The 27,319-nt window shown below is 44.9% G+C and overlaps 1 protein-coding gene across 3 annotated transcripts in view; it reads right to left on the bottom strand.

Moving 5' to 3' along the window:
• LOC109871611 (neurocan core protein) overlaps positions 1-27,319 on the bottom strand; it is an 80,672-nt gene that overhangs the window by 1,976 nt on the left and 51,377 nt on the right. For all 3 annotated transcript variants that reach the window (XM_031807268.1, XM_031807269.1, XM_031807270.1), the window contains 5 exons: positions 16,879-16,992; positions 8,088-8,139; positions 5,932-6,121; positions 5,554-5,698; positions 128-310 (listed from right to left, as the gene is read on the bottom strand). In XM_031807268.1, the coding sequence (XP_031663128.1) occupies positions 128-310; positions 5,554-5,698; positions 5,932-6,121; positions 8,088-8,139; positions 16,879-16,992 (684 nt within the window). The remainder of the gene's footprint in view (positions 1-127; positions 311-5,553; positions 5,699-5,931; positions 6,122-8,087; positions 8,140-16,878; positions 16,993-27,319) is intronic.

Below are 27,319 nucleotides of genomic sequence, written 5' to 3'. Positions count from 1 at the left end.
ATTAGAGGGAATACACACATGTTTATGGCTGACCTGGGTGAATAAAGGTTTGTTATCCAAAAAAGGTTGCATAACACAACAAATGTGTTGGTTTTTTTCAGAACAAAATCTGGTGCTTGTTACTCACACTTTGTGCAGATGATCTTGGGCCGGTCCCAGATGCCGTTGGCCCGGCAACGCGCAGTGGGGATGTGGCGCTGGTAGAAACCTTCAGTACACTGGTAACGCACAACAGCATGTATGTCATAGTGGGACCGCCGACGGCCAATCAGATGGGCGTTCTCCACGGCGGGTGGGGTTCCACACAGCACTGTCAGACGGGCCGACAATAACAAAAAAGTCTGTGTTGAGCAACAAAGCACAAGATACTGTATGTAGCTACAGATGTCTCAACCACACTGCACACTGCTGGGTTAGGGCACACTGCCCTAACCCATCTGGACAAGAGGAATACCTATGTGAGAATGCTGTTCATTGACTACAGCTCGGCATTCAACACCATAGTACCCTCCAAGCTCGTCATCAAGCTCGAGACCCCGCCCTGTGCAACTGGGTACTGGACTTCCTGACGGGCCGCCCCCAGGTGGTGAGGGTAGGCAACAACATCTACTCCCCGCTGATCCTCAACACTGGGGCCCCACAAGGGTGCGTTCTGAGCCCTCTCCTGTACTCCCTGTTCACCCACGACTGCGTGGCCACGCACGCCTCCAACTCAATCATCAAGTTTGCGGACGACACAACAGTGGTAGGCTTGATTACCAACAATGACGAGACGGCCTACAGGGAGGAGGTGAGGGCCCTCGAAGTGTGGTGTCAGGAAAATAACCTCACACTCAACGTCAACAAAACTAAGGAGATGATTGTGGACTTCAGGAAACAGCAGAGGGAACACCCCCCCATCCACATCGATGGAACAGTAGTGGAGAGGGTAGCAAGTTTTAAGTTCCTCGGCATACACATCACAGACAAACTGAATTGGTCCACTCACACAGACAGCATCGTGAAGAAGGCGCAGCAGCGCCTCTTCAACCTCAGGAGGCTGAAGAAATTTGGCTTGTCACCAAAAGCACTCACAAACTTCTACAGATGCACAATCGAGAGCATCCTGGCGGGCTGTATCACCGCCTGGTACGGCAACTGCTCCGCCCTCAACCGTAAGGCTCTCCAGAGGGTAGTGAGGTCTGCACAACGCATCACCGGGGGCAAACTACCTGCCCTCCAGGACACCTACACCACCCGATGTTACAGGAAGGCCATAAAGATCATCAAGGACATCAACCACCCGAGCCACTGCCTGTTCACCCCGCTATCATCCAGAAGGCGAGGTCAGTACAGGTGCATCAAAGCTGGGACCGAGAGACTGAAAAACAGTTTCTATCTCAAGGCCATCAGACTGTTAAACAGCCACCACTAACATTGAGTGGCTGCTGCCAACACACTGACACTGACTCAACTCCAGCCACTTTAATAATGGGAATTGATGGGAAATGATGTAAATATATCACTAGCCACTTTAAACAATGCTACCTTATATAATGTTACTTACCCTACATTATTCATCTCATATGCATATGTATATATTGTACTCTATATCATCGACTGTATCCTTATGTAATACATGTATCACTAGCCACTTTAACTATGCCACTTTGTTTACATACTCATCTCATATGTATATACTGTACTCGATACCATCTACTGTATCTTGCCTATGCTGCTCTGTACCATCACTCATTCATATATCCTTATGTACATATTCTTTATCCCCTTACACTGTGTATAAGACAGTAGTTTTGGAATTGTTAGTTAGATTACTTGTTGGTTATTACTGCATTGTCGGAACTAGAAGCACAAGCATTTCGCTACACTCGCATTAACATCTGCTAACCATGTGTATGCGACAAATACATTTTGATTTGAGGATCTTAATTTGATGACCCTGTTGCAGGATACATTTTGCAGGAAAATGCTTCTGAAGTTTGCAATTTCCACTTTGAAAAATGCATCAACCCCTAAAACATTTCCATTAATTATAAAACACATAATAATTCACATTCCTGTTGATGCAGGATTATTTTCCTGCTGTTGTTAACTGGCTCAAATTAAGATCCTACATGTTTCTGTATGGTATCTTGCTTGCAGTTCCTGTCTTCTCTCCCTAGGTTGCGCTATTGCTACTGAATCCCACCTGAAGACAGTTGGCGAGATTGAGTGCTGACCAAAAGGTGGAAACTGGGTTGTTATGGAGCAGTGTCAAGTAACAGAGAGCCAAGACAGCTCCCATATTCTCCCCTCCCTCTTTCTCACTCTGCCTCTCCATCTATTTCTCTCTCCCTCTCTCTCTGCTCTGCCTCTCCATCTATTTCTCTCTCCCTCTCTGCCTCTCTCTCACTCTGCCTCCATCTATTTCTCTCTCCCTCTCTCTCTGCTCTGCCTCTCCATCTATTTCTCTCTCCCTCTCTGCCTCTCTCTCACTCTGCCTCCATCTATTTCTCTCTCACTCTCTGCCTCTCTCTCACTCTGCCACTCCATCTATTTCTCTCTCCCTCTCTCTCTGCTCTGCCTCTCCATCTATTTCTCTCCCTCTCTGCCTCTCTCTCACTCTGCCTCCATCTATTTCTCTCTCCCTCTCTGCCTCTCTCTCACTCTGCCTCCATCTATTTCTCTCTCCCTCTCTGCCTCTCTCTCACTCTGCCTCCATCTATTTCTCTCTCACTCTCTGCCTCTCTCTCACTCTGCCTCTCCATCTATTTCTCTCTCCCTCTCTCTTGCTCTCTGCCTCTCTCTCTGCTCTGCCTCTCTCTCTCTCTCTCTGTCTCGCTCTTCCACGCTCTGTATTCAAGGAGCTAGGCTTCCAGCTATCTCATATATCCTTGCTCCTGTTCTCATTCCACAGTGTCACAATTACATCAGGGTAACAAAGAGATGCATTTCGGGACTTCGGGGGCAGATCTGAGGGCAAAACAGTCACTGGTAATTTAATGCCAGCTTTATACAAGATGGCAAATGGTGGCTTTGTAGCCCAAGTAATTATCCGTAGGGTGAGATAAAATGGCAACAGAGAGAGATGGAGTTTTCTGTTTAGATCAACTAGGAGTTAAAAAAAAAACATGCAATTCAGACTTCTGTGTTATCTGTTTGTTTTGAGCTTCATACACAAGCATCTTTTCCCACATTTAGGCCTAGATTCAATCTGTTCAAGTGTTAACTAGCGATAGCAGACACCTGCATAGCAGATGTTTCGGCGGTGTTGGACGTGGAACTGCGTTGTAGCCGTCAAATAGGTGAGCAGGTCATTGTCACGAAGCCACACCTGCCCCACTCCAGATAGAGGTTCAGAACGAGAAAGTGTAGGCTATATACTGTAGAAATAATTACACTCAAATTGAAAAATAATTGTATGAAATAATAAGGATTTCTATCAGCCTTATCTAGGTGTAGATTACATCTCATATTCCAGTGTTTGAATTTGTAAAGAAGGCTGCATGGGATTTCTGTTAATGTGACTCCGTGCAGCAATGGCAATGTCCGCTTTAGGTGTAATGCAGCCAATGGCAATGTCCGCTTTAGGTGTAATGCAGCCAATGACAATGTCCGCTTTAGGTGTAATGCAGCCAATGGCAATGTCCGCTTTAGGTGTAATGCAGCCAATGGCAATGTCCGCTTTAGGTGTAATGCCGGGAGACACTTGGGATTTCAAATCAAATTTTACTTGTCAGATGCGCCGAATACAACAAGTGTAGACCTTACCGTGAAATGCTTACTTACAAGCCCTTAACCAACAGTGCAGTTCAAGAAATAGAGTTAAGAAATGATTTACTAAATAAACATGGTGAAAAAAACAACAACAAGCAAACCCCAAAAAATCGAAAAAGTAACAAGAAAATGACATAACAATAATGAGGCTATATACAGGGGGTACAGTCAATGTGCGGGGGTACAGGTTAGTCGAGGTCATTTGTAAAGTGACTATGCATAGATAATTAACAGTGAGTAGCAGCAGTGTAAAAACAAAGGGGGGGGGGGGGGGGGGGGGTCAATGTAAATAGTCCGGGTGGCCATTTGATTAACTGTTCAGCAGTCTAATGGCTTGGGGGTAGAAGATGTTAAGGAGTCTTTTGGTCCTAGACTTGGCACTCCGTTACTGCTTGCCATGCGGTAGCAGAGAAAACAGTCTATGACTTTGGTGTCTGGAGTTTTTGACAATTTTTTGGGCCTTCCTCTGACATCGCCTAGTATATAGGTCCTGGATGTCAGGAAGCTGGGGCCCAGTGATGTACTGGTGCAGCTGTAAAACCTTTTGAGGATCTGAGGATCCATGCCAAATCTTTTCAGTCTCCTGAGGGGAAAAGCTGTCGTGCCCTCTTCACAACTGTCTTGGTGTGTTTGGACCATGATAGTTCGTTGGAAACCAACGAACTTGAAACTATCGACCCACTCAATTTGAGCCCCGTCGATGTTAATGGGGGTCTGTCCGGCCCTCCTTTTCCTATAGTCCACGATCAGCTCCTTTGTCTTGCTCACGTTGAGGGAGAGGTTGTTGTCCTGCCAGGTTTCTGTTCTCCTGAACAGGGCGTACAGGAGGAGACTAAGCACGCACCCCTGAGGGGCCCCAGTGTTGAGGATCAGCTTGGCAGATGTGTTGTTGCCTACCCTTACCACCTGGGGGCAGCCTGTCATGATGTTCAGGATCCAGTTGCAGAGGGAGATGTTTAGTCCCAGGGTCTTTAGCTTAGTGATGAGGTTTGTGGGCACTATGGTGTTGAACGCTGAGCTCTAGTCAATGAACAGCATTCACACATAGGTGTTCCCTTTGTCCAGGTGGGAAAGGGCAGTGTGGAGTGCGATTTGAGATAGCGACTCTGTGGATCTGTTGGGGCGGTATGCGATTTGTACTGGGTCTCGGGTTTCCAGCATGATTTGACAGCTCTAACGCAGTTCCCCCTCCAACACCGCCAAAACAACCGCTATGTTGATGTTGGCTAAAGCAGATCTGATTGAATCAAGCCCTTAAAAGCTGCTTGTCACACTGCTGCCTATTGAGGTTTGGCAGCCCGCGTATTAATAGGGTTGTTTCTAGGGGAATTTCAGTGGTTTGGAAATAGCACTATCTTCTGTCTGTCGATAAGGCAAACAAAAAATGATGCATGACACTATGTCTGATGCTAGTCAATAATAACCTGTTGAACTAAATTCTAGATTGACACATTTATCTAAGGGCCATATTTCTTCTGGCATTTTCCGTTGATAAAACTGTCATTATGCTCTTACACTCAGGGCTGATGTGAAGTTTGTGCATTTCACTGCCAGACATTCTATTGACAAAACAGAACAGTCACCAGGGGATACAAGGTTTTGTAGAGGAAAATGAAGGCTGTGGAACGTAATATGAAGCAGTATTTCCAAAATCGTTATTTGCCGTGATGACTCAACTAAAGCCAAATGAACATAACATCCTGTTTCTAGGCACAGCCCAGTCTAATAGGATCCCGCAGTTTCTAAAACCCTTACGGAGGACGTTATTGCCATGTAAATGCATCATTGTTGTTTTACCTGTGCCTTTCTTGCAGACGTAGGGCAGGTTATAGTTGCAGGGCACATCGTTCCACTTGCCGTCCTCATGGGCGATGGTCACCACACAATCCTCTCCGCCCGCGAAGAAGTTATCAGGCTGGCTCTCTCGCCAGTTCTCATATACCTACACAATACCACACAATTATGTTACATTGTAATCATTTTCTATTATACTGTAGTCATGCTAAATTGGCTTTAAGTCTGTTATAAACTAATAATCACCCAGTTATACATCTGTAGTTACACTTTACACATATTATTCCAACTGTGAGGATCAAGTACAGGTATAAATCACATATATTCACAAACTGAGCACAATATGACATATTATTGACAGAGAGGAATATGGAATCTCACCAGGTCATTGACATCAGTCCATTGGAAGTCCTCCTCTACGGTGCGATCATTCAGGCCAATCCAGGCGTTATCATGGCCCAGCCCATTGATGAACTCCTGCTCTGTGATTGAAGTGATACTACTAAGATGGGAGCTGTGCACTCTGCAGTCCTTCTCTGCATCCTCCCAGGTGTTTCGGTGAGAGAAGTACCTGAAGTGGAGAAACAGGTAGATGTCATTTCAGTAGAATAACATAGGAGATATTATTGTTATTATGTTGAGAGGTATTTCATAGCACTGTTTACACCCTGTTGTAACATCTGTACAGGGCATTCAGAAAGTACTCAGACCCCTTGACTTTTTCCAACATTTTGTTACGTTATCGCCTTATTCTAAATCGTCATAATGACAAAGCAAAAACATTTTTTTAAAACATTTTTGCAAATGTACACTACCAGCCAAAGGTTTTGGAATAACGTTCTCATTCCAGGGTTTTTATTTATTTGGACAATTTTTTACATTGTAGAATAGTAGTGAAGACATAAACTATGAAATAACACATTTGGAATCATGTAGTAACCAAAAATGTGTTAAACAAATTGAAATATATTTTATATTTGAGGTTCTTCAAATAGCCACATTTTTCCTTGATGACAGCTTTGCACACTCTTGGCATTCTCTCAAATAGCTTCATGGAGGTAGTCACCTGAAATGCATTTAAATGAACAGGTGTGCCTTGTTAAAAGTTCATTTGTGGAATTTATTTCCTTCTTAATGCGTTAGAGCCAATCAGTTGGGTTGTGACTAGGTAGCGGGGGTACACAGAAGATAGCCTTATTTGTTAAAAGACCAAGTCCATAGTATGGCAAGAACAGCTCAAATAAGCAAAGAGAAATGACCGTCCATCATTATTTTCAGACATGAAGGTCAGTCAATACGGAAATTTAAAAAACTTTGAAAGTTTCTTCAAGTGCAGTTGCCAAAACCATTAATCGCTATGATGAATGCACTGTCTCACGAGGACCACCACAGGAAAGGAAGACCCAGAGTTACCTCTGCTACAGAGGATAAGTTCATTACAGTTAACTGCACCTCAGATTGCAGCCCAAATAAATGCTTCACAGAGTAACTGACACATCTCAACATCAACCTGTTCAGATTAGACTGTGTGAATCAGGCCTTCATGGTCGAAATGCTGCAAAGAAACCACTACTAAAGGACACCAATAAGAAGAGACTTGCTTGGGCCAAGAAACACGAGCAATGGACATTAGACCGTTGGATATCTGTCCTTTGGTCTTATGAGTCCAAATTTGAGATATTTGGTTCCAACCGCTGTGTCTTTGTGATACGCGGTGTAGGTGAACGGATGATCTGCTCATGTGTATTTCCCACCGTAAAGCATGGAGGAGGAGGCGTGATGGTGTGGGGGTGCTTTGCTGGTGACACTGTCTGTGATTTATTTAGAATTCAAGTCACACTTAACCAGCATGGCTACCACAGCATTCTGCAGCGATACGCCATCCCATCTGGTTTGGGCTTAGTGGGACTATCCTTTGTTTTTCAACAGGACAATGACCCAACACACCTCCAGGCTGTGTAAGGGCTATTTGACCAAGAAGGAGGGTAATGGAGTGCTGCATCAGATGACCTGGCCTCCACCATCACCCAACCTCAACCAAATTGAGATGGTTTGGGATGAGCTCTACTGACAATTTCTTCAACCTCATGGCTTGGTTTTTGCTCTGATTTTTTGCCACTGTCAACTGTGGGACCTAATATAGACTGGTGCATCAAATCATGTCCAATCAAGTGAATTTACCACAGGTGGACTCCAATCAAGTTGTAGAAACATCTCAAGGATGATCAATGGAAACAGGATGCACTTGAGCTCAATTTAGAGTCTCATAGCATAAGGTCTGAATACTTATGTAAATAAGGTATGTTTTTAAAATAAAATTGACAAACATTTCTAAAAATCAGTTATGGTGTGTTGTGTGTAGATTGCTGAGGAAAAAATCATATTTAATCAATTTTAGAATAAGGCTGTAACATAACAAAATGTGGAAAAAGTCAAGGGGTCTCTACACTTTCCGAAGGCACTGTATATGACACTGTTTGATTTGCGATGAATGTTTAGATGCAAAGTTTGTAGAAAGGTATTATTTTGACACGCACCTGTAGCAGTGGCCATGGAACTTCCTCCATCCATGTTCACAGCTCTCAACGTCTAAGAGTAGAGGGAGAAAGGAGAGAGGTGGAGGGAGGAGAGAGGGATAGGCGAGAGAGGTAAGTGTGTGGAAGATGGGAGACAGATAAAGGAGGCAAGGAAGAGAGAAAGAGATAGGGGAGGGAAAGAGAGATGAAAAGAGGGACAGTGACAGAGAAAAGAAGAGCGAGAGGTGGATCAAAAGGAGAGAAGATTATTCTATATACCCTTTCAACCTTCCATCCAGTATTGTACCTCTCAGGACCTGCAAGGACACATATTAATGGTGTTAAGATCCTGTGAGAGTGAATGAAACACTAAACCTACAATCATGGATCCTGCATTTCCATTCTCAGCACACGTTGTTCCTTTTTCTGCATAGGCAGGACTCATTATTGTGCATTACGAGGACTCATTAATAACTAAGGGTTATGTATTCATTCATCCTCATTGCTATTAGTGTTTCTGCACACACGGGGGAGGACAAATGAGGAGTTGTGGGCGGCTGTCTGACTCTGAAGCCAGCGAGGTGTGTGCGTGTCTGCGCTCGTTTCAGTGTGTGCGTGCGTGTGTTTCGGTGTACATATATCAGGCAGCTCTCTGCAGCACAGTGACAGGTACAGATATAATGCCTGATAGCCGGTGAGTGATACTCCAGGGGTGCCAAGGTGAATGGCAAGGCACTGGAGCGACGAACTGCCCTTGCGTCTCTGCCTGTCCAGCACCCCTCTCTCCACTGGGATTCTCTGCCTCTGACCCTATTACGGGGACTGAGTCACTGGCTTACTAGTGCTCTTCCATGCCGTCCCTAGGAGACGTGATCTTCCTGTCCGGTTATGTACCACCTCGGGCTTGTGCGGTCGAGGAGATCTTCGTGGGCTATACTCAGCCATGTCTCAGGGTACTACGTTGGTGGTCTGTTGATATCTCTCTAGTGTTGTGGGGGCTGTGCATTGGCAAAGTGGGTGGGGTTATATCCTGCCTGGTTGGTCCTGTCCGTGGGTATCGTCGGACGGGGCCACAGTGTCCCCCCGACTCACCCCTGTCTCAGTTTCCAGTATCTATGCTGCAATAGTCTATGTACCGGGGGACTAGGGTCAGTCTGTTGTATCTGGTGTAATTCTCCTGTCTTATCTGGTATCATTTGTGAATTTAAGTATGATCCCTCCAATTCTCTCTCTCCCAGCCCTAGGACCATGCCTCAGGACTATCTGGCCTGATGACTCCTGGCTGTCCCCAGTCCACCTGGTCGTGCTGCTGCTCCAGTTTCAACTGTTCTTCCTGCGGCTAGGGAACCCTGACCTGTTCAACGGATGTGCTACCTTGTCCCTGACCTGCTGTTTTCAACCTTCTCCTCCTCTCTACCGCATCTGCTGTCTAGACCTCTTAATGATCGGCTATGAAAGGCTATGAAAGGCCAATTAACATTTACTCCTGATTTACTCCTGAGGTACTTTAAATAAAGGTACCTTTATTTAACCAGGTAGGCTAGTTGAGAACAAGTTCTCATTTACAACTGCGACCTGGCCAAGATAAAGCAAAGCATCATTGAAGGAAGCTCAGGGGCGAGGTAAAAGAGACAGATGAGGAACACAAACAACAACACAGAGTTACACATGGAATAAACAAACATACAGTCAATAACACAATAGAAAAAAGTATATATACAGTGTGTGCAAATGAGGTAAGATAAGGGAGGTAAGACAATAAATAGGCCACAGTTGCGAGATAATTATAATTTAGTAATTAAACACTGGCGTGATAGATGTGCAGAAGATTAATGTGCAAGTAGAGATGAATGTGCAAGTAGAGATACTGGGGTGCAGAGGAGCAAAACAAATAAATAACAGTATGGGGATGAGGTAGTTGGATGGGTTATTTACAGATGGGCTATGTACAATTGCAGTGATCTGTGAGCTTCTCTGACAGCTGGTGCTTAAAGTTAGTGAGGGAGATATGAGTCTCCAGCTTCAGTGATTTTTGCAATTCAATCCAGTCATTGGCAGCAGAGAACTGGAAGGAAAGGCGGCCAAAGGAGGATTTAGCTTTGGGGGTGACCAGTGAAATATACCTGCTGGAGTGCGTGCTACAGGTGAGTGCTGCTATGGTGACTAGTGAGCTGAGATAAGGTGGGGCTTTACCTAGCAAAGACTTATAGATGATCTGGAGCCAGTAGGTTTGGCGACAAATATGAAGCGAGAGCCAGCCAACGAGAGCATACAGGTCGCAGTGGTGGGTTGTATATGAGGCTTTGATAACAAAACGGATGGCACTGTGATAGACTGCATCCAATTTGCTAAGTAGCGTGTTGGAGGCTATTTTGTAAATGACATCGCCGAAGTCAATCGGATCGGTAGGATAGTCAGTTTTACGAGGGTGTTTGGCAGCATGAGTGAAGGATGCTTTGTTGCGAAATAGGAAGCAGATTCTAGATTTAATTTTGGATTGGATATGCTTAATGTGAGTCTGGAAGGAGAGTTTACAGTCTAACCAGACACCTAGGTATTTGTAGTTGTCCACATATTCTAAGTCCGAACCGTCCAGAGTAGTGATGCTGGACGGGTGGGCAGGTATGGGCAGCGATCGGTTGATTTAATTTGACTTGCATTCACAGTTTTTCTCAATTGCTAAAACACTAAAACCCATTGGCTGAACAAAGTTCTCATTTGCCTGTACTCATTTAGCTAATTATGGAGTCTGTTGTCAATATCTTAAACCATTTCACATGGTAAAACACCATTTGCAGATCTCACTTAGTCTTTTCAGCAAAACTCTAAACACATTCTCATTCTCAAAACACATTCTGCACTCTAATGCACATCCATGTCATCCATACTGGTAAATCAAATACAAGTAGAGAAGACATGTCATTGATTGAAGACAACCACTCAAAATTGATTTAACCTGTTTCAAATGATGCGACACAACCAATATAAGCCAGTTCAGAGAGCAAACAGGATGTTGAAGGTGGGAAGGAGAAAGTCTGAGAATGGATAGAAGAAACAATGTGAGAGGATGAGGACGAGTGCGTATGCGAGGTGGGCGACGAGGAGGAGGAGGGCAAGAAAGACGAAGAGGAGGACAAAGAGGAAGACAAAGAGTGGAAATATCTGATGAAATTCGAGCAACAGTTATAGACCATGTTCTTGTCCATGGACTGACAATGAGGGAAGCAGGACTTAAGAGTGCAACCCAATTTGAGCCGATTTTCTGTGTCCACCACAGTAAGGACATTCAGAGAAGAGAACAGGTACAGGATACTACTGTATTTTTGTAATTGCAAATTTACTGTACTACACTATATGCAGCTGTTTCAATAGACGTGTGTAAAGTGAATCACTGTATGTATTGTACTGCATGAATATATTTTGCAACTGCCCAACTACTTTTTGTAGAATTGCAAGGCTGCCACATGCAGGTGGAAGGACAGCTATATTCACTCGGGAGCAAGAGGCCGTTATAGTTGGAATGGTCCTTCAAGATAATGCAATACGACTCAGAGAAATCCAGGAACGAGTGATACAAGACAACACACACTTCCAGGGAATTGACAGTGTGAGCATTTCCACAATTGACCGTGTCCTCCATCGTAACAGAATGCGAATGAAACAAGTATACAGAGTACCTTTTGAGCACAACTCACCAAGGGTGAAAGAACTGCGAGCTCAGTATGTACAAGTAAGTGTACATTCAGAAACATTTACTGTAATCCAGATTGTCTACAGTACTAACACATACTATGTGAATGACATTACTCTTCAGTACATACAATGTATGTGAATCAGAAGCCTAATTGTACTCTACAGTATAGCACTGTCTCTGTACGACTTACAAAATCCTACATACAGTATATTGTATTTCTACACAGACAATATTTGACTTGGAATCCTTGGACAGACCCCATGAGTTCATCTTTGTCGATGAAGCAGGCTTCAATCTAACAAAGAGGAGAAGGAGAGGCCGAAACATGATTGGACAGCGGGCCATTGTTGAAGTCCCTTGTCAACGAGGTGGCAATGTTACAATCTGTGCTGCTATCAGCAACCATGGTGTTCTACATCACCATGTTACACTCGGGCCATATATCACCCAGCATCTTCTAAGATGTATTTCCAATCTAAGAGATATTTTATTTGAGCAGCAGGTTCAAGAGCAGCAGGGTCAAGAGCTAAATGAGAATCCCATTCCCACCTATGTGATAGTGTGGGACAATGTCAGTTTCCACCGAGCTGCTCAGGTAAGGGAATGGTTTAACATCAATGGGCAGTTTATGAACTTGTACCTCCCTCCATACTCGCCTTTCCTGAATCCGATTGAGGAGTTTTTCTCCTCTTGGAGATGGAAAGTGTATGATAGACAACCCTACACCAGAGTAAATCTGCTGCAAAGCCATTGATTTAGCCTGTGGTGATATAGGTGAGGAATCATGTCAGGGCTGGATACGGCACACAAGAGGCTTCTTCCCCCATTGCCTCAGGAGAGACAATATTGCTTGTGATGTCAACGAAGTGCTCTGACCCAGCCCAAAGACAAGAAGAAGCACATTGATCACATGTTTACTCCTTTGGTTTTTGTCCCTTTTAGTATTGTATACTGCAGTACAGTGCATTGTAGGCTGTATACTGTACAATGGACAAATTGTATGGCCCTGAACATTGTGCTTTCCATTTATTAACAGTACTGACTGCTCAATAGATTTTGACTGGTTGCAGGTTCATATCAACAAAGAACAAGAATGACAGTATCACAGAGACAAAGGACAAGTTTGTGAGATGCAGGGTACAGTACTGTAAAAATAGGGGTACAAGGAGGAGGAAGAACAAAAAACAAAATTGCAAAGAGCAAAGCAGAGTAGTAATTTCTGATAAATTTTGAGCTACTATGATAGAACATGTTTTCGTTCATCAAAAGACAATGATGGAAAAATATGAATATTTTTTTATGTTCTTCTCCCTGAGAATTGTATGTTTTGAACAATGTGTTTTCTATTTTTCGGTGTATTGTTTACTGACTGCTTGAGAGTGCGGCAGGGTAGCCTAGTGGTTAGAGCGTTGGACTAGTAACCGGAAGGTTGCAAGTTCAAACCCCCGAGCTGACAAGGTACAAATCTGTCCTTCTGCCCCTGAACAGGCAGTTAACCCACTGTTCCTAGGCCGTCATTGAAAATAAGAATTTGTTCTTAACTGACTTGCCTGGTTAAATAAATAAAGGTAAAGTATATAATTTTGATCACTTTGTTTATGATTTGAGAGCAGTGTTTGATTTTGAACACAGGTAAAACTGTTTTGAGGCGAATGTCAGAGGTGTGTCAGAGGTTATGTAAATAGTGCCTGAAGATGAGGTTTTGTGTTTAATGTTTTCAGGAAATGGAGCAAGGTTTCAGAAATTGTGTTTTAGCAATTGAGAAAAACTGTAAGAGCAGTTGGAGGCCACGGAAGGAGAGTTGTTTGGCATTGAAGCTCGTCTGGAGGTTTGTTAGCACAGTGTCCAAAGAAGGGCCAGAAGTATACAGAAGGGTGTCTTCTGCGTAGAGGTGGATCAGAGAATCACCAGCAGCAAGAGCAACATCATTGATGTATACAGAGAAAAGAGTCGGCCCGAGAATCGAACCCTGTGGCACTCCCATAGAGACTGCCAGAGGTTCGGACAACAGACCCTCCGATATGACACACTGAACTCTGTCTGAGAAGTAGTTGGTAAACCAGGCGGGGCAGTCATCTGAGAAACCACGGCTGTTGAGTCTGCCGATAAAAATGTGGTGATTGACAGAGTCGAAAGCCTTGGTCAGATGGATGAATACAGCTGCACAGTATTGTCTCTCATCATTGGCGGTTATGATATGACCAGCTCGGAAACCAGATTGCATAGCGGAGAAGGTACGGTGGGATTCGAAATGGTTGGTGATCTGTTTGTTAACGTGGCTTTCGAAGACCTTAGAAAGGCAGGGTAGGATAGATATAGGTCTGTAGCAGTTTGGGTCTAGAGAGCCTCTCCCTTTGAAGAGGGGGATGACCGCTGTAGCTTTCCAATCTTTGGGGATCTCAGACGATACGAAAGAGTGGTTGAAAAGGCTAGTACTAGGGGTTGCAACAATTTCGGCTGATAATTTTAGAAAGAGAGGGTCCAGATTGTCTAGCTCTGCTGATTTGTAGGGGTCCAGATTTTGCAGCTCTTTCAGAACATTTGGGTGAAGGAGAAATGGGGAGGCTTCCGCAAGTTGCTGTGGAGCTTGCAGGTCTGTTGACCTGGGTAGGGGTGGCCAGGTGGAAAGCATGGCCAGACGTAGAAAAATGCCTTTTGAAATTCTCAATTATTGTGAATTTATCGGTGGTGACAGTGTTTCCTAGCCTCGGTGCAGTGGGCAGCTGGGAGGAGGTGCTCATATTCTCCATGTAGTTTACAGTATCCCAGATCTTTTTGGTGTTTGTGCTGTTTGAATTTCTTTTTGAAAAGGCTAGTATTTACTTTCCTAACTGCCTGTGTCCATTGGTTTCTAACTTCCCTGAAAAGTTGCATATCGTGGGGGCTATTTGATGCTAATGCCGTATGCCACAGGATGTTTTTGTGCTGGTCAAGGGCAGTCAGTTCTGGAGTGAACCACGGGCTATATCTGTTCCTGGTTCAAATTTTAAAGAATAGCCAGGCATCTTCTACTGATGGATTGAGGTCAATACCCTTCCAGGATACCCGGGCCAGGTCAATTAGAAAGGCCTGCTCGCTGAAGTGTTTTAGGGAGCGTTTGACAGTGATGAAGGGTGGTCGTTTGACCGGAGATCCATTAAGGACGCAAGCAATGAGGCAGCGATCGCTGACATCCTGGTTGAAGACAGCAGAGGTGTATTTGGAGGGCAGGTTGGTTAGGATGATATCTATGAGGGTGCCTGTGTTTACAGATTTGGGGTTGTACCTGGTAGGTTCATTGATAATTTGTGTGAGATTGAGGGCATCAAGCTTAGATTGTAGGATGGCCGTGGTGTTAAGCATGTCCCAGTTTAGGTCACCTAACAGCACGAGCTCTGAAGATATGGTGTCCAGGGCACAGCTGGGGTCAGAAGGTGGTCTATAGCAAGCAGCAACGGTGAGAGACTTGTTTCTGGAAAGGTGGATTTTTAAAAGTAGAAGCTCAAATTGTTTGGGCACAGACCTGGATAGTAAGACAGAACTCTGCAGGCTATCTCTGCAGTAGATTGCAACTCTTCCGACAATTATATCTTGTCGGAAAATGTTATAGTTAGGGATTGAAATTTCAGGGTTTTTGGTGGCCTTCCTAATCCAGGATTCAGACAAGGCTAGGATATCCGGGTTGGCAGAGTGTGCTAAAGCAGTGAATAAAACAAACTTAGGGAGGAGGCTTCTAATGTTAACATGCATGAAACCCACAGCTTTTTCGGTTACAGAAGTCAACAAATGAGAGCGCCTGGGGAATGAGAGTGGAGCTAGGCACTGCAGGGCCTGGATTAACCTCTACATCACCAGAGGAGCAGAGTAGGATAAGGGTACGGCTAAGGGCTATAAGAACTGGTCGTCTAGTACGTTTGGAACAGAGATTAAAAGGAGCAGGTTTCTGGGTGCGGTAGAATAGATTAGCGGAGGCATAGGTTAGCGGAGGCATATTGAGCAGGGCTGGAGGCTCTACAGTGAAATAAGACAATAATCACTAACCAAAACAGCAATGGGAAAAGGCATATTGACATTAGGGAGAGGCATGCTTAGCCGAGTGATCAAAGGGTCCAATGAGTAGCTGGATGTGCTGGAGACATGGCGATTCAAACAGCTAGCGGGCCGGGGCTAGCAGGCTAGCAGAAGGGTAATAGAGGGAAGTCGTGATGGAAGAAGTCTGTTGTAGCCCCCTCATGCGGTTACGCCGGCAGATCAGTGGTGATGGATCAGCAGGGCTCCTTGTAGTAAAAGGGTCAATTGGCAAAATAGGTATAGTAGCCCAAGAAATTGACTGATAGACCACTTCAGCTAACAGCTAACAGAACTGTTGCACCCTCTACAACCACTGTGATTATTATTTGACCCTGCTGGTCATCTATGAACGTTTGAACATCTTGGATAACAATCAGGCTTTAATGGCCATGTACTCTTATAATCTCCACCAGGCACAGCCAGAAGAGGACTGGCCACCCATCAGAGCCTGGTTCCTCTCTAGGTTTCTTCCTAGGGTCCTGCCTTTCTAGGGAGTTTTTCCCAGCCACCGTGCTTCTACATATGCATTGCTTGCTATTTGGGGTTTTAGGCTGGGTTTCTGTATAACACTTTGTGACATCTGCTGATATAAAAAGGGCTTTATAAATACATTGGATTGATTGATTGATTGATAGTGCACTGTGATGTTAGCCGCTGATCCAGCTGTAAGCCGATACTGCACATAACGCTGATCAAGATGATCTGGATCACAGCCGGCTGCTGTAGACTGTTGATAGCAGACAGGCAACATTATCCTGATCCCTGTAGATACTGTATCTGCTGTAGACTGCTGATACTGTATCTAGGTATTTACTGTCGACACGTTTATAGAGCTACACATATAGAAGTAGCGAAAACAAAACATCAGAAATTGAGATATTATTTTCCATAAGGTTAAATGGTTAAATGTGAGACTTGATTGAAAGCTCCATTAAAACATGCCCCTGTATAATTTGGAGAAGTGTATGTTAGATGAAAGTCTCTCTCTCGGTTCAGGCTGTGTGTATTGACTATAGTGTGTTTCCATGCTTGCGGCATGTGTTGACCAGTGTGTATTCACTGTCTTACCCTTCTCACACGTGTCTCCTGCGTAGCTGGGCAGACAGAGGCAGACAAACGAGTGGATCTTGTCGATGCAGGTGCCTCCGTTTAGACATGGATTGGACTGGCAGTCATCCACGTCTGTTAGAAAAAACACACACAACACCGGTTGGAGAGTCCTGAGTAACCGTCCACTAAATCAAATCAAATTTGATTAGTCACATGCGCCAAATACAACAGTTAGACCTTACAGTGAAATGCTGACTTATGAGCCCCTAACCAACAATGCAGTTTTAAAAAATACAGATAAGAATAAGAGATTAAAGACGAGCAGTAAAAAAACAAACAATATATACAGGTGGTACCGGTACAGAGTCAATGTGGAGGCTATATACAGGGTGTTATGGTACAGAGTCAATGTGGAGGCTATATACAGGGTGTTATGGTACAGAGTCAATGTGGAGGCTATATACAGGGTGTACCGGTACAGAGTCAATGTGGAGGCTATATACAGGGTGTTATGGTACAGAGTCAATGTGGAGGCTATATACAGGGTGTTATGGTACAGAGTCAATGTGGAGGCTATATACAGGGTGTACCTGTACAGAGTCAATGTGGAGGCTATATACAGGTGGTACCGGTACAGAGTCAATGTGGAGGCTATATACAGGGTGTTATGGTACAGAGTCAATGTGGAGGCTATATACAGGTGGTACCGGTACAGAGTCAATGTGGAGGCTATATACAGGGTGTACCTGTACAGAGTCAATGTGGAGGCTATATACAGGTGGTACCGGTACAGAGTCAATGTGGAGGCTATATACAGGTGGTACCGGTACAGAGTCAATGTGGAGGCTATATACAGGGTGTACCTGTACAGAGTCAATGTGGAGGCTATATACAGGGTGTTATGGTACAGAGTCAATGTGGAGGCTATATACAGGTGGTACCGGTACAGAGTCAATGTGGAGGCTATATACAGGTGGTACCGGTACAGAGTCAATGTGGAGGCTATATACAGGTGGTACCGGTACAGAGTCAATGTGGAGGCTATATACAGGTGGTACCGGTACAGAGTCAATGTGGAGGCTATATACAGGGGGTACCGGTACAGAGTCAATGTGGAGGATATATACAGGTGGTACCGGTACAGAGTCAATGTGGAGGCTATATACAGGTGGTACCGGTACAGAGTCAATGTGGAGGATATATACAGGGTGTACCGGTACAGAGTCAATGTGGAGGATATATACAGGGGGTACCGGTACAGAGTCAATGTGGAGGCTATATACAGGGTGTACCGGTACAGAGTCAATGTGGAGGCTATATACAGGTGGTACCGGTACATAGTCAATGTGGAGGCTATATACAGGGTGTACCGGTACAGAGTCAATGTGGAGGCTATATACAGGGTGTTATGGTACAGAGTCAATGTGGAGGCTATATACAGGGTGTACCGGTACAGAGTCAATGTGGAGGCTATATACAGGGGGTACCGGTACAGAGTCAATGTGGAGGCTATATACAGGGTGTACCGGTACAGAGTCAATGTGGAGGATATATACAGGGTGTACCGGTACAGAGTCAATGTGGAGGCTATATACAGGGGGTACCAGTACAGAGTCAATGTGGAGGCTATATACAGGGGGTACCTGCACAGAGTCAATGTGGAGGCTATATACAGGGTGTACCTGTACAGAGTCAATGTGGAGGCTATATACAGGGTGTTATGGTACAGAGTCAATGTAGAGGCTATATACAGGGGGTACCGGTACAGAGTCAATGTGGAGGCTATATACAGGGTGTTATGGTACAGAGTCAATGTGGAGGCTATATACAGGGTGTACCTGTACAGAGTCAATGTGGAGGCTATATACAGGGTGTTATGGTACAGAGTCAATGTGGAGGCTATATACAGGGTGTACCGGTACAGAGTCAATGTGGAGGCTATATACAGGGTGTACCTGTACAGAGTCAATGTGGAGGCTATATACAGGGGGTACCGGTACAGAGTCAATGTGGAGGCTATATACAGGGTGTTACGGTACAGAGTCAATGTTTAGGCTATATACAGGGGGTACCGGTACAGAGTCAATGTGGAGGCTATATACAGGGGGTACCGGTACAGAGTCAATGTGGAGGCTATATACAGGGGGTACCGGTACAGAGTCAATGTGGAGGATATATACAGGTGGTACCGGTACAGAGTCAATGTGGAGGCTATATACAGGGTGTACCGGTACAGAGTCAATGTGGAGGCTATATACAGGGGGTACCGGTACAGAGTCAATGTGGAGGATATATACAGGTGGTACCGGTACAGAGTCAATGTGGAGGCTATATACAGGTGGTACCGGTACAGAGTCAATGTGGAGGATATATACAGGGTGTACCGGTACAGAGTCAATGTGGAGGATATATACAGGGGGTACCGGTACAGAGTCAATGTGGAGGCTATATACAGGGTGTACCGGTACAGAGTCAATGTGGAGGCTATATACAGGGTGTACCGGTACATAGTCAATGTGGAGGCTATATACAGGGTGTACCGGTACATAGTCAATGTGGAGGCTATATACAGGGTGTACCGGTACAGAGTCAATGTGGAGGCTATATACAGGGTGTTATGGTACAGAGTCAATGTGGAGGCTATATACAGGGTGTACCGGTACAGAGTCAATGTGGAGGCTATATACAGGGGGGTACCGGTACAGAGTCAATGTGGAGGCTATATACAGGGTGTACCGGTACAGAGTCAATGTGGAGGATATATACAGGGTGTACCGGTACAGAGTCAATGTGGAGGCTATATACAGGGGGTACCAGTACAGAGTCAATGTGGAGGCTATATACAGGGGGTACCTGTACAGAGTCAATGTGGAGGCTATATACAGGGTGTACCTGTACAGAGTCAATGTGGAGGCTATATACAGGGTGTTATGGTACAGAGTCAATGTAGAGGCTATATACAGGGGGTACCGGTACAGAGTCAATGTGGAGGCTATATACAGGGTGTTATGGTACAGAGTCAATGTGGAGGCTATATACAGGGTGTACCGGTACATAGTCAATGTGGAGGCTATATACAGTGTGTACCTGTACAGAGTCAATGTGGAGGCTATATACAGGGTGTACCTGTACAGAGTCAATGTGGAGGCTATATACAGGGTGTTATGGTACAGAGTCAATGTGGAGGCTATATACAGGGTGTACCGGTACAGAGTCAATGTGGAGGCTATATACAGGGTGTACCTGTACAGAGTCAATGTGGAGGCTATATACAGGGGGTACCGGTACAGAGTCAATGTGGAGGCTATATACAGGGTGTTACGGTACAGAGTCAATGTTTAGGCTATATACAGGGGGTACCGGTACAGAGTCAATGTGGAGGCTATATACAGGGTGTTATGGTACAGAGTCAATGTGGAGGCTATATACAGGGTGTTATGGTACAGAGTCAATGTGGAGGCTATATACAGGGTGTACCGGTACAGAGTCAATGTGGAGGCTATATACAGGGTGTTATGGTACAGAGTCAATGTGGAGGCTATATACAGGGTGTACCGGTACAGAGTCAATGTGGAGGCTATATACAGGGTGTTATGGTACAGAGTCAATGTGGAGGCTATATACAGGGTGTTATGGTACAGAGTCAATGTGGAGGCTATATACAGGGTGTACCTGTACAGAGTCAATGTGGAGGCTATATACAGGTGGTACCGGTACAGAGTCAATGTGGAGGCTATATACAGGTGGTACCGGTACAGAGTCAATGTGGAGGCTATATACAGGGTGTACCTGTACAGAGTCAATGTGGAGGCTATATACAGGTGGTACCGGTACAGAGTCAATGTGGAGGCTATATACAGGTGGTACCGGTACAGAGTCAATGTGGAGGCTATATACAGGTGGTACCGGTACAGAGTCAATGTGGAGGCTATATACAGGGTGTACCTGTACAGAGTCAATGTGGAGGCTATATACAGGGTGTTATGGTACAGAGTCAATGTGGAGGCTATATACAGGTGGTACCGGTACAGAGTCAATGTGGAGGCTATATACAGGTGGTACCGGTACAGAGTCAATGTGGAGGCTATATACAGGTGGTACCGGTACAGAGTCAATGTGGAGGCTATATACAGGTGGTACCGGTACAGAGTCAATGTGGAGGCTATATACAGGGGGTACCGGTACAGAGTCAATGTGGAGGATATATACAGGTGGTACCGGTACAGAGTCAATGTGGAGGCTATATACAGGTGGTACCGGTACAGAGTCAATGTGGAGGATATATACAGGGTGTACCGGTACAGAGTCAATGTGGAGGATATATACAGGGGGTACCGGTACAGAGTCAATGTGGAGGCTATATACAGGGTGTACCGGTACAGAGTCAATGTGGAGGCTATATACAGGTGGTACCGGTACATAGTCAATGTGGAGGCTATATACAGGGTGTACCGGTACAGAGTCAATGTGGAGGCTATATACAGGGTGTTATGGTACAGAGTCAATGTGGAGGCTATATACAGGGTGTACTGGTACAGAGTCAATGTGGAGGCTATATACAGGGGGTACCGGTACAGAGTCAATGTGGAGGCTATATACAGGGTGTACCGGTACAGAGTCAATGTGGAGGATATATACAGGGTGTACCGGTACAGAGTCAATGTGGAGGCTATATACAGGGGGTACCAGTACAGAGTCAATGTGGAGGCTATATACAAGGGGTACCTGTACAGAGTCAATGTGGAGGCTATATACAGGGTGTACCTGTACAGAGTCAATGTGGAGGCTATATACAGGGTGTTATGGTACAGAGTCAATGTAGAGGCTATATACAGGGGGTACCGGTACAGAGTCAATGTGGAGGCTATATACAGGGTGTTATGGTACAGAGTCAATGTGGAGGCTATATACAGGGTGTACCTGTACAGAGTCAATGTGGAGGCTATATACAGGGTGTTATGGTACAGAGTCAATGTGGAGGCTATATACAGGGTGTACCGGTACAGAGTCAATGTGGAGGCTATATACAGGGTGTACCTGTACAGAGTCAATGTGGAGGCTATATACAGGGGGTACCGGTACAGAGTCAATGTGGAGGCTATATACAGGGTGTTACGGTACAGAGTCAATGTTTAGGCTATATACAGGGGGTACCGGTACAGAGTCAATGTGGAGGCTATATACAGGGGGTACCGGTACAGAGTCAATGTGGAGGCTATATACAGGGGGTACCGGTACAGAGTCAATGTGGAGGATATATACAGGTGGTACCGGTACAGAGTCAATGTGGAGGCTATATACAGGGTGTACCGGTACAGAGTCAATGTGGAGGCTATATACAGGGGGTACCGGTACAGAGTCAATGTGGAGGATATATACAGGTGGTACCGGTACAGAGTCAATGTGGAGGCTATATACAGGTGGTACCGGTACAGAGTCAATGTGGAGGATATATACAGGGTGTACCGGTACAGAGTCAATGTGGAGGATATATACAGGGGGTACCGGTACAGAGTCAATGTGGAGGCTATATACAGGGTGTACCGGTACAGAGTCAATGTGGAGGCTATATACAGGGTGTACCGGTACATAGTCAATGTGGAGGCTATATACAGGGTGTACCGGTACATAGTCAATGTGGAGGCTATATACAGGGTGTACCGGTACAGAGTCAATGTGGAGGCTATATACAGGGTGTTATGGTACAGAGTCAATGTGGAGGCTATATACAGGGTGTACCGGTACAGAGTCAATGTGGAGGCTATATACAGGGGGGTACCGGTACAGAGTCAATGTGGAGGCTATATACAGGGTGTACCGGTACAGAGTCAATGTGGAGGATATATACAGGGTGTACCGGTACAGAGTCAATGTGGAGGCTATATACAGGGGGTACCAGTACAGAGTCAATGTGGAGGCTATATACAGGGGGTACCTGTACAGAGTCAATGTGGAGGCTATATACAGGGTGTACCTGTACAGAGTCCATGTGGAGGCTATATACAGGGTGTTATGGTACAGAGTCAATGTAGAGGCTATATACAGGGGGTACCGGTACAGAGTCAATGTGGAGGCTATATACAGGGTGTTATGGTACAGAGTCAATGTGGAGGCTATATACAGGGTGTACCGGTACATAGTCAATGTGGAGGCTATATACAGGGTGTACCTGTACAGAGTCAATGTGGAGGCTATATACAGGGTGTACCTGTACAGAGTCAATGTGGAGGCTATATACAGGGTGTTATGGTACAGAGTCAATGTGGAGGCTATATACAGGGTGTACCGGTACAGAGTCAATGTGGAAGCTATATACAGGGTGTACCTGTACAGAGTCAATGTGGAGGCTATATACAGGGGGTACCGGTACAGAGTCAATGTGGAGGCTATATACAGGGTGTTACGGTACAGAGTCAATGTTTAGGCTATATACAGGGGGTACCGGTACAGAGTCAATGTGGAGGCTATATACAGGGGGTACCGGTACAGAGTCAATGTGGAGGCTATATACAGGGGGTACCGGTACAGAGTCAATGTGGAGGCTATATACAGGTGGTACCGGTACAGAGTCAATGTGGAGGCTATATACAGGGAGTACTGGTACAGAGTCAATGTGGAGGATATATACAGGTGGTACCGGTACAGAGTCAATGTGGAGGCTATATACAGGTGGTACCGGTACAGAGTCAATGTGGAGGCTATATACAGGTGGTACCGGTACTGGGTGGCCATTTGACTAGATGTTCAGGAGTCTTATGGCTTGGGGGTAGAAGCTGTTTAGAAGCCTCTTGGACCTAGGCTTGGCGCTCCGGTACTGCTTGCCATGCGGTAGCAGAGAGAGCAGTAAATTACTAGGGTGGCTGGAGTTCTCGGACACCAGCCACCCTGAGGACCCATGTCAAATCTTTTCAGTCTCCTGAGGGGAAATAGGTTTGTTGTGCCCTCTTCACGACTGTCATGGTGTGCTTGGACCATGTTAGTTTGTTGGTGATATGCACATCAAGGAACTTGAAGCTCTCAACCTGCTCCACTGCAGCCCCGTCGATGAGAATGGGGGTGTGCTCGGTCCTCTTTGTCCTGTAGTCCACAATCATCTCCTTTGTCTTGATCACGTTGAGGGAGAGGTTTAGACTCGTTCACTCAAGTTCACTGGCTATGCGCACAGACCTTTGCACAAATACTTTTCCTGTAAACCAAGCATTTGACCACAGTGGGCGAATTGTGGAAAAATTCCAGCTAAGCTTGGTCTAAATGATTCGGGATAGAGTAAAGAGAACAATGTCCACAGCTCTGACATTCTCCCAGAGGTGATTCATTGGTGTAACACAAAGGAAAGATTTTTCCTATGTTTTCTATGTCCATCAACTGCAGCAGTGGTTGCTGTGGGAACAACACTTTTATTTGATTTATTTAACTAGGCAAGTCGGTAAAGAACAAATTCTTATCTACAATGATGGTCTACCCCGGCCAAACCTGGACGACGCTGAGCCAATTGTGCCTCGTCCTATGGGACTCCCAATCACGGCCAGATGTGATGCAGCCTGGATTCAAACCAGGTACTGCAGTGACACCTCTTGCACTGAGATGCAGTGTCTTAGACCACTGTGCCACTCACCACACTAACTAAATTCACCAGGAAATTGTATCCAAATCAAACCATTTTGAATACCACTCTTGCCCTCAACAACATTTTCTGTCACATTTTTGCAAACAATGTCCGTTTTGACCACTACCCCCAACAAGTTAGACAAGTTAGACAAACCGATTTGGCTACTTCTCTGTGTCTTTAGCCGAGCAGTTAAGAGCGTTGGGCCACTAAGTCGAAAGGTCGCTGGTTCAATTCCCAGAGATGGCTAGGTGGATAACCCCCAACAAAAACTGCCCCCCCGGTGCCGATGACGTGGATGTCGATATGGCAGTCCCCCGCACCTCTCTGATTCAGAGGGGTTAAATATGGAAGATACATTTTGGGTGAATGCATTCAGTTGTGCAACTGACTTCGTATCCCCCTTCGATTTCTTGCACTAACACGTGTCTTTTCTTACTAGCACTGACTTTGCAAATAGCTACTTTATTGAGTAAAAGTTACTGTGAATGCACCGACTGTAAGTGGTTCTGGGTAAGAGCTTCTACAAAATTACTAAAATGTAAAGGTAAATGTTTTGTAAGGGAGGAGGATAATTTAATTCTCACCATGGCAACTCAAGATTACTGTGGATGTTTCTGTTTTCCTGTTCTTTGTCCCTCTCCTTCCTACTTCATGAATCAGGGCGCCCTGAGAGTACTTCAGAGCCAATTCACTTATTTCATTATTCCTGTGCCAAGCTCAAGGTAGCGAGAGCCATCTCTCTCTCTCTATCAATTCAATGGGCTTTATTGGCATGGGAAGCATATGTTTACATTGCCAAGCAAGTGAAATGGATAATAAACACAAGTGAAATAATCAAAAATGAACAGTAAACATTACAATCACTAAAGTTCCAAAGGATTAGAGACATTTCAAATGTCATATTATGACTATATACAAAAGGGAAAATAAATAAACATAAATATGGGTTGTATTTACCTCTCGTCGGCTTTGTGTTCATGTTACCTGATGAAATTGCTGTACAATATGATCTTGTTGCCATCTGATGCACATTCAGATGTCATAAGTCAACACTGCAGAGCTCTCCCTGTCCTCTGCCGTGCCCTGATTGTATTACTGTTGATGATATCTGGAAATGTGCATGTACATCCTGGCCCACCTACTGTTGCTAGACCCAATTCTGACTTGTGCTCTGATATCTGCTTCACTGATTTCTGCTCTCGTAAAAGCCTGGGTTTTCTGCACGTTAACACTAGAGGCTTATTACTTACAATGGATCAATGAAAAGTGTGGGTTTACAGCTTCAATCCATTTGTGTTGGTCGTTACTGAGACGTGGTTAAGGAAGAGTGTTTTGAATACTGATGTTAACATTTCTGGTTATAACCTTTCTCGGCAAGACAGATCTTCCAAAGGTTGGGGAGTGGCAATCTTTACCAATGTTCACCTTCAGTGCTCAGTTGTCTCCACCAAATCTGTCCCCAAACAATTTTATTTGCTGGTTTTAAGCATTAAACATTCAAATAGCTATCCTCCTCCATCAGCACTGGCCTGAACCCAACCTGTCCTAAGCTCTCTCCTGGCCCCTTACACTAAATCGGAATTTGTCCTGTTAGGTGACCTAAACTGGGACATACTTAACCCACCTCACCAAGTCCTAAAGTAATGGGACTCCCTAAATCTTTCTCAGATTATTACCAATCCCACGAGGTATGACTCCAAACACCCAGAAAATGCTCCTCTCCTCAATGTTATCCTCACAAATAATCCTGATAGCTATTAGTCTGGTGTTTTCTGTAATGATCTTAGTGATCATTGTTTTATAACCTGTGTTCGTAAAGGCTGCTCAGTGAAATGACCTGTCCCGATTTGTCATAGACGCTTGCTACAAAACTAGAATGATCAAGCCTTCCTTCATGAACTGGCCTCTGTAAATTGGTATAGAATCAGCTTGATTCCCTCTGTCGAAGACACTTGAACCTTCTTTTTTGATATTTTCAGTGGTATTGTTAACAAACACGCCCCAATAAAGAAAATCAAAATTAAAGACAGGTTCAGCCCCTGGTTCGACTGTGATCTGGCAGAGTTACTCCACCTCCAGAATTGCATTTGGCGAAAGGCTCGGCACACGCATACTCAGGCTGACTGGCTCTCGTTCAGGCAAATGAGAAATAAGTCGGAAAGGCCAACGTTTAGTTACTTTATTTTGTGTTAAATGCTCTACAACAAAGCTTTCTTAGTGTCCAACAAGCTTTCTCTGCCCTTAACCTTGTTCTGAACACCTCCAAAACAAAGGTCATGTAAGAAGAATGCCCCTCTTCCCACAGGTGTGATTACTACCTCTGAGGGTTTAGAGCTTGAGGTAGTCACCTCATACAAGTACCTGGAGTATGGCTAGACGGTACACTGTCCTTCTCTCAGCACATATCAAAGCTACAGGCTAAAGTTAAATCTAGACTTGGTTTCCTCTATCGTAATCGCTCCTCTTTCACCCCAGCTGCCAAACTAACCCTGATTCAGATGACCATACTACCCATGCTAGATTACGGAGACATCATTTATAGATCGTCAGGTAAGGGTGCTCTCGAGCGGCTAGATGTTCTTTACCCTTCGGCCATCAGATTTGCCACCAATGCTCCTTATAAGACACATCACTGCACTCTATACTCCTCTGTAAACTGGTCATCTCTGTATACCTGTCACAAGACCCACTGGTTGATGCTTATTTCTAAAACCCTCTTAGGCCTCACTCCCCCTCTGAGATATATACTGCAGCCCTCATTCTCCACATACAACACTCGTTCTGTTCTGCCAGTCACATTCTGTTAAAGGTCTCCAAAGCATACACATCCCTGGGTCGCTCCTCTTTTCA

The sequence above is a fragment of the Oncorhynchus kisutch genome, linkage group LG27, assembly GCF_002021735.2.
Source record: "Oncorhynchus kisutch isolate 150728-3 linkage group LG27, Okis_V2, whole genome shotgun sequence".
Taxonomy (NCBI): domain Eukaryota; kingdom Metazoa; phylum Chordata; class Actinopteri; order Salmoniformes; family Salmonidae; genus Oncorhynchus; species Oncorhynchus kisutch.
This window is presented reverse-complemented; position numbering and strand designations above follow the sequence as displayed.